Raw genomic sequence first — 11,498 nt, forward strand, 5'->3', positions numbered from 1 at the left:
AAGCATAGTCATTACATAAAAGGTCATTACTTCCATTCACTTATGAATGATTTCTGAAGAATCTACATAGGTCTTAGGAGGAGTTTATGAAGTTTGGTTAAAGTGGGACCCAATGTTGGACTCAACAGCCGACACCCTTCCTACAAAGCTTCATCCTATTTGTTTGCTTGTTGTTGTTTTTCTCTTCTCTCGCGGTGGTCTGCCTTGCCAAATGGCTATAAATCACTGTGCTTTTGGCTTCGTCTGAAGGCAAATAAATGTGGAGGCATCATGGAGGCATTCTGGACCTGCTATAAGATTGAAGCTGTCAGAACATTCTTAATGCAAATCTCCCTGTCCTAGTCCTGCCTCCTCACCCCTGCCTCAGCCCAGTCTCATCCCAGCCTCAGGCCTGCCTCCTCCACCATGCCTCAGCCCTGCTTCCTCAGTCCTGTTTCAACCCTGGCTGAGCCCTGCCTCCTCAGTGCTGTTTCAACCCTGGCTGAGCCCTGCTTCCTCAGTCCTGTTTCAACCCTGGCTGAGCCCTGCTTCCTCAGTCCTGTTTCAACCCTGGCTGAGCCCTGCTTCCTCAGTCCTGTTTCAACCCTGGCTGAGCCCTGCTTCCTCAGTCCTGTTTCAACCCTGGCTGAGCCCTGCTTCCTCAGTCCTGTTTCAACCCTGGCTGAGCCCTGTCACCTCAGTGCTGTTTCAACCCTGGCTGAGCCCTGCCTCCTCAGTCCTGTTTCAACCCTGGCTGAGCCCTGCCTCCTCAGTCCTGTTTCAATCCTGGCTGAGCCCTGCCTCCTCAATCCTGTTTCAACCCTGGCTGAGCCCTGCCTCCTCAGTCCTGTTTCAACCCTGGCTGAGCCCTGCCTCCTCAGTGCTGTTTCAACCCTGGCTGAGCCCTGCCTCCTCAGTGCTGTTTCAACCCTGGCTGAGTCCTGCCTCCTCAGTCCTGTTTCAACCCTGGCTGAGCCCTGCCTCCTCAGTGCTGTTTCAACCCTGGCTGAGCCCTGCTTCCTCAGTCCTGTTTCAACCCTGGCTGAGCCCTGCTTCCTCAGTCCTGTTTCAACCCTGGCTGAGCCCTGCTTCCTCAGTCCTGTTTCAACCCTGGCTGAGCCCTGCTTCCTCAGTCCTGTTTCAACCCTGGCTGAGCCCTGCTTCCTCAGTCCTGTTTCAACCCTGGCTGAGCCCTGTCACCTCAGTGCTGTTTCAACCCTGGCTGAGCCCTGCCTCCTCAGTCCTGTTTCAACCCTGGCTGAGCCCTGCCTCCTCAGTCCTGTTTCAACCCTGGCTGAGCCCTGCCTCCTCAGTCCTGTTTCAACCCTGGCTGAGCCCTGCCTCCTCAGTGCTGTTTCAACCCTGGCTGAGCCCTGCCTCCTCAGTGCTGTTTCAACCCTGGCTGAGCCCTGCCTCCTCAGTGCTGTTTCAACCCTGGCTGAGCCCTGCCTCCTCAGTCCTGTTTCAACCCTGGCTGAGCCCTGCCTCCTCAGTGCTGTTTCAACCCTGGCTGAGCCCTGCCTCCTCAGTCCTGTTTCAACCCTGGCTGAGCCCTGCCTCCTCAGTCCTGTTTCAACCCTGGCTGAGCCCTGCCTCCTCAGTGCTGTTTCAACCCTGGCTGAGCCCTCAGTGCTGTTTCAACTCTGAGTCCTGTTGTTCAACCCTGGCTGAGCCCTGCCTCCTCAGTCCTGTTTCAACCCTGGCTGAGCCCTGCCTCCTCAGTCCTGTTTCAACCCTGGCTGAGCCCTGCCTCCTCAGTCCTGTTTCAACCCTGGCTGAGCCCTGCCTCCTCAGTGCTGTTTCAACCTGCCTGGCTGAGCCCTGAGCCTGCCTCAGTGCTGTTTCAACCCTGGCTGAGCCCTGCCTCCTCAGTGCTGTTTCAACCCTGGCTGAGCCCTGCCTCCTCAGTCCTGTTTCAACCCTGGCTGAGCCCTGCCTCCTCAGTCCTGTTTCAACCCTGGCTGAGCCCTGCCTCCTCAGTCCTGTTTCAACCCTGGCTGAGCCCTGCCTCCTCAGTCCTGTTTCAACCCTGGCTGAGCCCTGCCTCCTCAGTGCTGTTTCAACCCTGGCTGAGCCCTGCCTCCTCAGTCCTGTTTCAACCCTGGCTGAGCCCTGCCTCCTCAGTCCTGTTTCAACCCTGGCTGAGCCCTGCCTCCTCAGTCCTGTTTCAACCCTGGCTGAGCCCTGCCTCCTCAGTCCTGTTTCAACCCTGGCTTTGCCCTTCCTCCTCAGTGCTGTTTCAACCCTGGCTGAGCCCTGCCTCCTCAGTGCTGTTTCAACCCTGGCTGAGCCCTGCCTCCTTAGTGCTGTTTCAACCCTGGCTGAGCCCTGCCTCCTCAGTCCTGTTTCAACCCTGGCTGAGCCCTGCCTCCTCAGTCCTGTTTCAACCCTGGCTGAGCCCTCCTCAGTCCTCCTCAGTCCTGTCCTTCAACCCTGGCTGAGCCCTGCCTCCTCAGTGCTGTTTCAACCCTGGCTGAGCCCTGCCTCCTCAGTCCTGTTTCAACCCTGGCTGAGCCCTGCCTCCTCAGTGCTGTTTCAACCCTGGCTGAGCCCTGCCTCCTCAGTCCTGTTTCAACCCTGGCTGAGCCCTGCCTCCTCAGTCCTGTTTCAACCCTGGCTTTGCCCTTCCTCCTCAGTCCTGTTTCAACCCTGGCTGAGCCCTGCCTCCTCAGTGCTGTTTCAACCCTGGCTGAGCCCTGCCTCAACCCTGCCTCAGTCTCAAAGCTCTGACAACCACTCTCTGCTCTGGGGAGGCTTGCCTGCCTGCTGGGGGAGACAGTGGAAATTCCCCAAGTGTGTACCGATTTGTGATTGTCTGACAAAAACAGGCAACACTAGGCTCGTCCTGACGAGGCCTGGAGTGCAAAGTGTGCTTCCAGTTCCTACGAGTGATTCCATTGTTTGGATGCCTTCCACAGTGAAGCCTCAATCGAATAAAGCATGCACGTGTACTGCCTCAAAGAGAAAAATATCTCTCTCTAAACATACCGTTTCCATTTCAATGATTGCTACAGCATTACCAAAAGCCTTTATTCTTATCTTTCTGAGAAAACTTGTAATAAAAAGTATAGCCTGTAATATATCATTCAAATCCCTGTGTCTACAGATATGCAGCCAAACATAACTTACCTGCAAATGCTGAGCAGCAGAATGCCAGAAGCAACAGGGGTAGAATGGGTCTGAATGCCATCAGAGTATTGTAGTCGTACTGTTGTAGTACTGGCCTACAGTTTCTCCAGAAGAGGACAGGATGTGGTCAATGGCTGGCCTTCCCTTCCTCCTGGTTCCTCACGAGGACAACTCTTCTTTCACCTCACAGTCTGTCAGTAGAGAGAAACCTCACAGAAGCGCCAGCTGCAAAGTGAATGAGATGAAGTCGAGAGAGAGTTAGACAGAGAAATGTGGTGCATAACCGTTCAGCATGGCCAGAGCAGAGTCAGAGAGAGAGTGTGTCTCAAATGGCATGCTATTCCCTGCATAGTGTACTACTTTTGACCATACCCCTATTGGCCCAGATCAAAAGTAAAGCAGTATATAGGGTGCCATTTGGGACGCAGAAGTGGTAAGTAACAGAAGGGGCATTAGGATCTAGTTCCCTGTTGGACTGATTAGAAGAGACGTGAGAGAGGGGAGAAAGAAGGAAGACAGCGGCCCGGAGACCAGGAGGATTAATCTCATAGGGATAATTAGATGTCATGTGAGTTCTTAAGGTCCCTGTTTTTGGTACCCATACCGGCCACCCACCTACCCCACCATAGCCCATGCCCGGTCAGTCAAAGAGGGGTGTCTGAGGGTTGAGGAATTGCTGGGTGGCTGGTGGGTGTTTGAAAACCCTGTTTTCTGAACATGGTCTGGGGTGATTTCACACAGTTTAATTGAGATCGCTGGGAAAGACTGGATCCTCCACCGGGGTCTTGGCTAAACTGCTTAGCGGTGGTGGGTTGACCGTGCTGCTAATCAGCATGACCATGGCTGAACTGTTGAACTTGACAGGGCTAACTAAGCTCACATACTGCTAGCCCACCCTCTCTAATAGGGCTAAGGACCATAACATCCTTATGGTCTCAATTCATTCAATTGCTATTGTTCCTCATATTAACACAATAACAATAAATGCTCTCAAATTAATGAATGGATAATCAAACGGATCATGTGTCCCGATAAAACAGAATAATATTAATAAAAAACGTGTCTTTTTACCATTATATTTAATTAAATGCGTCTGTATTGTAGTTCTAAACCACAGGTTCTCAACATTTTGCAACTCAAAGCTTTGATATGTCAAAAACGGTAACAACAATGCAACAACTGTGTCATCCACATGAAATCAGTCTTTAAAAAAAACAACCTTGTCAGTCATTTTCACAAACACAAAGGCATTGGAATTAGACTGGTGGTCCAGTCTGTCTGTGTCTTAGCCAAATGCTCTCGGTGTCCATTTGTTGGCATGCCAAAGATACAGTATGTATGGCTCGACAACTATAGAAAAGTTGGCTACAGCATATAAGGTAGGGGACCAGCTAGATCAAAAATATGCTTTGAATGTAATTTATCCTGGATATTTTTCAACATGGTGACAGGCCTTGTTATTATTCAGTTATATTCGGGTGAAACTTTTTGTTTGTTTTTTTCTTCTTCAAACAGACTATGAGCAGATTGAACTTTTTCTCTTTAAAAAGTAAGATGTTGAAATATTTTGTAAAATAATAAGTGAACAATAAGCCTGCCTCAGTATCACTATCACAACATCAGTCAAAAAAGGGGAAAAACTTTTTCATAGCTCATTGACTTGTTAGGATTACCTTACAAAAGCAGTGGATTCTCTGAACAATAGAGCAATAATGCAGCACACACAGGAATGCAACACTGCAGTAAAGCCCTTCAGATTAGGACCCCAGTGCAGAGTCCTGACGGGCCAGCCCCATTGGTTTCCTCGCTCTGTCGAGCCAACACAGACTTAATGACTGCATTGTGCGCTGTATTTCTCTACTCTGTATGTACTGTCTGCCTTATCACGTGATGATCTGACGTGTCAACGTCAGAATCGTATTTAAATGTTCATGTTTGTTCCCCCCTGCCAACCCACCTTAAAGCAACATGAGTTCAGAATCTACCCTATAGGAAATGTAATAGTTGGGCCAGTGGCCAGCAGCTCTCATGGACCATGGCGGCCGTCGGTTGTTAACAAGTCTGGTGAAAGAAGACATGCTGGTCATCTGATGTGACCGCCTGGCCAGTGATGAGATCCGAGTGAGAGAGATGTGGCCATGTCACAGATGGAGCATCTCTGTCTCTTTCCGACTTCACACACCTCTTCACCTTCCCGCAGCAGAGTGCATGGGAGGAGAGCTGGACGGACGGACGGAAGCCTAAGGAGGGCTACGGTGCACCGCTGTGCTCCACAGAGCAAACAGCGGCTGGAACAAAGGGCCTTTCAGACCCTGGCGGCTGCGTGGGCTGGGAAGTCATTTTGGAGGATCACAGCAAATATTACACTTCCAGCTCGCTGGGCGGGGGTAGTGCCTCCTTTTGACTTGTGGGCCCCTTTCCCAACGCCCTTTTTCCCCCTTCATGTGGAGGTAAACTGTGTCCCTCCATTCTCCTCTCTAGGACAAAGACCATATCAAAGGGAAAGTAGATGACAAGACATTATTCACACAGCGTTGAGGCCAGGGCTGAAATGTTTTGTGACACCAGAGCACAGAGTGGCCTAGGGCAAGAAGAGCGAAACAAGAGACAGTGCTGAGAAAGATAAACAGACTGAAGGGTTTTGCTTGCTCCCAGAGATCAGATTGAGGGTTGTGACAGTTGGTTCAGCAGCACTTTCATTATGCCTAATTGTTGCCAGAGGGAGAAAAAAACACTGGCCAAGCCTATCGTGAAATAGTCAAGTCAACCATTCTATTGGTTGATTGCATGGGTCTGGACTCTGGATTCAAACCGACACGAGAAGTTGACAGACTTTTTGTTGCCGTAACGGTAGGATCACCTCATGTGACTTCTCTTTAAACTCCAGCTGTCCGTCCAAGCAGAGCAACCATTTCACTCCAAGCTGCTCTGGAAAACATATTAGAAACACTGCAGAACCCAGACTGAACATAATAAGTAGCTATGAAGTACCATACACTCTTGCAGCGTCAGAGGGAGCATAAATGCCACAAGGTTTCCGAAACAGGCAGAGTTGTTACTGAGATGAACGAACGAACGTGCTACTATGGCCGTATGTAGCAACCGTCTAGGAGTAGGAGTGCTGACCTAGGATCAGTCAAGCCTGTCCATGTAATCGTATTAACTGTGATCTAAAAGGCCAAACTGATCCTAGATCAGCACTCCTACTCTGAGACGCTTGAAACATATGGCCCTTGGTCACATCTAGGTCTAATGCAAAAATTATACTAAAACAGTTTTATGAGTTTTAGGCTGTAATAGGGCTGTTAATGTAAGTCCCTCCTATCTAACAAAGGAGGGAAAAGGCTGTGTAATGAAGGATGTCCATTGCCGGTCCCAAACCACCCAGAGACCAGTTACTTGCATGCTCGGCCACTCTTGTGCCGGATCAAGCAGAAATCACCTATTAAATCCGGCTAATGAGCATCCCCAACCACCTAATCTCAGTTCATTAGTCCATCTGGACATTAGTCCATCTGGATAACGACCCCTCCAGAAAACGAACTACGATTCTGCACTAGAAAACGGAGAAGTTTCATAACCTAAAATGACACATTTGTCTGCTGTCACTTCACGACTTCACTGAGTGAAGTAGGCTGGCTGGTTCTTCAGACTAAACAAAGTTCCGTTTCTCAATTGCGTAAGACACCGATGATGCAGACTAGAGTAACTCCATTTGTTTATAATAGAAAATGTGGTCGTTCAGAAGAGACCAATCTTCCCTCCCCACATCCCCTCTTGTGGAAGTGCAATGCCAAGTGTCAATGCAAGGATACACTAGGGACGCAAGTCTTGATGCATGTGTGAGTGTGTGTGTGCGTGACCGGGACTGACCAGCTGCACACTCTCCCCATCCATCTGTGTACTATTTACTATGCCTATGACCCCTGAGTGAGTGAACCCACATGCAACACACATACACACACACACACACAGCCAGACCTTCCGCTCATACACTAGTGATGGGGGGGGGGGTCGATAGTTACTTAACGGGATATTATTTTTGACAATATATTGTATCGTTTTGACAATATCGCAATATTATTTTTGTGCTAGTTGGCTGTACCGGCACCAAAACTCCAGTATTCTTCCTTCATAGCCTGTTCTTCATCTTACATGTATTTTTTAAATAGGGAGACAATTTGTCTTCAGCTATTTTATTCCATGACTGATCGTAACTCGTTTTCTCATGGCTCTCTCTTATCCTCCGCAGAAGACATATGGTGAGCAATATGTTTGGAACATCGAATCACAATAAAATCATGGTATCGAATCGCAATACATATGGAATCGTGAGAATCGCAATATATATCGTATCTGCACCTAAGTATCACGATAATATAATATTGTGAGGTCCATGGCAATACCCGGCCCTTGACAGTATTTGTGATCTATAAGAGTGAGTCACAACTAAGTACATACACACAAGCACCAACAAGCACATGTTCAAGGAATTTTCCCTGGCTCTGCTTTTCTCTCTCTCTGAGTCAGTGCAGTTATTCACTGATATAGAGACTGAGGGCATGCTTTGTTATCAGGCACGGCCTCACCTTGTGTGTTTTCATCACCTCACCTAAGGCATGAGTCATAGGTCTCTCACCCGTCTTCATACTTCTGACACCATGGAATAGGTACAAGCCCTTACCTCAGCTATCAAACATAACTATTAAACACAGGTAAAAGCTAAGCTATCAAAAATATATCATTCAAAACATTGCCACAAAGCTATAGTTGCTATCAAACATAAGTATGTCTCATTATACAGTACAATGGGCTTAGCTTCACCTGATTAAGACAGTCTATCATGCCCCAGACTCTACCTACCATGCCCTTCAGAGCTGCACAATAATAATCCTCCTCGGAACTCCCTAAAGCATTTCTTTAGAAAGCAATTCAATCAGCTTTCTGACATAGAGCTCAATTTGAAATCAAAAGCTTATTTTTTTTAGCTCATGTTTTATAACGACATTAATCACGACTTTTCCCATATCAGATGCACTATATCTCGGATATTATTTCATCATGACAAGGGAAACAGTTACTGTATGTCCACTTTCATCATGAGTCAATAACATTATTATGATGCATAAAACGGGTTTCTGAAAACAGCTCCTAAAATGACAAAATCAGCATTAGTTCGTGAGAAGTCAAACCAAAGGAAGATACCGTACATGCATACTGCAAACGTGCCAATCGTTACTGTAAATGCATTCACATCCTATCGGAAGTAAGTTTGTATCATGCATTGCTTTGACATCAGTGACGTCACACTGGAACACAACTTGTTGAAGGCAGGGATACACAACAAAATAACACAGAAGATTGATGTTCAGCACGAAGATGCTATATGTTTATGGCAGGTCAGTAGTGTAACTTTGAACTTAATTCCCAACATTGATCCTCTGACCTTGTTGTCTCAATCAAAGGTTGCACAAATAAATACCCTGGTCTAATACGAATGTAACCTAATATCATAAAGCCTTCATTACTATGTTTGTTTTAGTAATAGACAGTTATAAACCATTAATTGCATATTTGAAGCAACAATGGTGACATCAATTGAGAGGGGATAGGTAGCTGTAGGTGTGTGGAAAGACCATGCAACTGCCATGTGTATTTGGTTTTGAGAGCATGTTTCAATATACTCAACATGTTATGTTTGCAAATAGATGTTGGGACAGTTGTTTAGCCATGACAGCATGGGAAGTCATACAAGTAGATAAGAAAAACACCCATAATGCTGAATTTCATGTGTACTCATCGGAAGAACATTTTGCGCAGCACTGTGCCGTGTTATCAAATAAACAATCAAAACAAAAGCCAAAGCACTTTTTGGTTTGCGAATGTGTAACACAGTCGACAACAAATTTCACTTGCAAAAATACTGTCCATCAAACATCAGACATAAAACGTGCCGTATTTTGTATCCAGTGAGGGGCTGTGAGCCGCGGACATACTAAATTATTTGCTTCAGAGTCAGAGTTGTGTACATTATAAAAATGATTTTCATAAAACAATGTTCTATGTAGGCTCAACGTAAATTCTTTCTTTTTCTTGCTATACGCTAGTATAACAGGTTGGAAAACGTGTAAAACTTCTGACGTAGCCTACCATGCAGATTCTCCAGAAATGTCAAAGTAAACTTTGTTGGAAGTTGTAGCTTGCCTTGCAGCGGTTCGAATGGATGCGAAATGTATCCTTTCCTTTCCTTTGAAAATCATTCAAACACAACCACGTCCTTGGAAAACAACGTCAGTTGTCAGGTTACATAATTGTCCAAGTTTATGGATAGTGAGTCCACTACTATCGCTTAAAAGTTTGAAATAGGCTACCTATCCCCCTTTTCACTAAGAACTTCATTTTGGGGGTGGGTCTTGTGATAGGAGGAGGGTACAAGGTAGACTAGCTACATCAATCAAGAGATTAATGTTGTCATTGGAGACGAAGAGACAGTTGCGGCCCTGCTGTCATTCAAGTGCAAGTATAATTATTGGTAAAAACAGATTGCACATTATGGCATTAGACACACACAATATAGGCTAATAGAACTATCTAATTCATAACAGATTATTGTTATGGGGATTTAAAATGAAGTTATGGGGATGTCAGGGGAAGTTAAAATATGACATTAATTATTCATATTAAAGGCCGATGTTTGTACTCTTCCAGCAGCATTTTCCAATGTTGTTGTTTTTTTAGTTGAGAAAACCATTACCAACCAAGTTGGAGCTATGGCGTTTTATTGATGCCAAGTCTAACACGAGGGAAGGCTGGTTCGTGCACACAGACATTAAGGTGTGAACCCAAATGATTCGATTGCACGTTACGTTGCAGACTTGTATCCTCTAAATCGCGAGAGGAAAACAATATGTGCATGCCTGTTAGGCTTCACCTGCACAAGCACAAAATGTTTCAACGCATGCACAAATAAAAAATTATACACATTCCGGACACGCGAATTGCTAACTCTGCGTGCGCACAAAACATATTTGAGCACATGCACGAAACTGTTTCTCCTTGCGCTCAACTACTTGTCTACACACCCCGTTCAGCCAATCCGGGAACAATTGTATTGCCAAAAAAACATTGGCCCGGGTAGTGGAGCCCTGGTCAAGGGAAAGCATCAGACGGGCATCAGAAATCTAAAACTGTCTAAAGATATGCCAGAAGTATTCTCTCTCTCTCCCATCAAGGTCTTGTTCCTTGGTTTTCTCTATTCATGCCATTGACATAACCTAACAACGGCTACATGTTTATTACATTACTGTTTTGTTAGCATCGAATGGTCAAGAAAATAGGAAAACAATTGAATATGTAGAACGTAGATTTCTGCAAGGGGGCTATATTTAACGTTTTAAAAAAGTTGAATAGTAAAATGTTCCATATGCTCTCCGCCTCCCAGAGTTATCATCTCGCATGTCTATGTAACTATCTTGTTTGCTGTGCGTGCTTAGTAACGTTTCAATCAGTGACGTCACTCGGTCTGAGACCTCAATGTAGTTGTTTGCCATGCACTGCAAAGGGCTGCAGGTTTTGTGGAATGGTGATCCTGGTTGAAGCCCAAATTGGGGCGAGGAGAGGGGCGGAAGGAAGCAAGTCTGCATGTTTATTTTTGGTTTTATTATCCTCATGGGGACCAAAAGTCCTCACAATGATAGTAAAACAGGGCAGATTTTGATAAGTGGGGACATTTTGCAGGGCCCCACAAGGCAAAACACTATTTTAGGTTTAGGGGTTAGGTTTAGGGTTCAACTTAGGGTTAGGGGCTAGTTTTAAAGAAAATAGTATTTTGAATGGGAATCATTTGTTTGGTCCCCACAAGGATAGTCAAACAAACATGTGTGTCTGTGTTAGAGAGGATATTGACATTATTTCCTGCATATATGTACCTACCTCGACATCTCTGAACAAACAGACATCACAGCAAAGCAAAACATCATCTCTCCACAGAGAGGTAAATGCTATACGGAAGGGTACAACACAAATTTCAGAGTGGATTTGCCACTAATTAGCCGGCACCTGTGACGGGAGGGAAGGAAACTTTGTTATGGAACACCTTGATACCTTCACGGCAACACTGATGTGCCGCTTCTGAGAGTTGACAAGCTAACGCTCAAAGGGCTAAAATCATTTTACATCTCATACATATGTATGATGAAGGTGAAAGGCCTGCATGTATTTTATGTTTATTTGTGTTCAATGTTTGGGTTTAGGGTAGGCTGACATCTCAGACAGGGAGAAAAAAATGTATGAATAAGAAAATAAAAATAACATGATATCTTTGAATTTCTGTGAAGTAAAAGTAGTACTATAGCTAGTATAGTATGCTATCCTATAGTAGCCTACTTATC

General features: G+C 45.9%; 1 protein-coding gene across 1 annotated transcript in view; it reads right to left on the bottom strand.

The window, feature by feature from the left end:
- The window catches only part of LOC115145179 (transforming growth factor beta receptor type 3-like), a 138,999-nt gene extending 129,499 nt beyond the window's left edge, over positions 1 to 9,500 (bottom strand). The window contains exons 1-2 of the mRNA XM_029686509.2: positions 9,259 to 9,500; positions 3,109 to 3,333 (exon numbers count right to left, since the gene is read on the bottom strand). Coding sequence (XP_029542369.1) covers positions 3,109 to 3,169 — 61 coding nt within the window. The 5' untranslated portion in view covers positions 3,170 to 3,333; positions 9,259 to 9,500. The remainder of the gene's footprint in view (positions 1 to 3,108; positions 3,334 to 9,258) is intronic.
- Between the last annotated feature and the right edge of the window lie 1,998 nt (positions 9,501 to 11,498).

This window comes from Oncorhynchus nerka, linkage group LG17 (genome assembly GCF_034236695.1).
Source record: "Oncorhynchus nerka isolate Pitt River linkage group LG17, Oner_Uvic_2.0, whole genome shotgun sequence".
NCBI lineage: Eukaryota > Metazoa > Chordata > Actinopteri > Salmoniformes > Salmonidae > Oncorhynchus > Oncorhynchus nerka.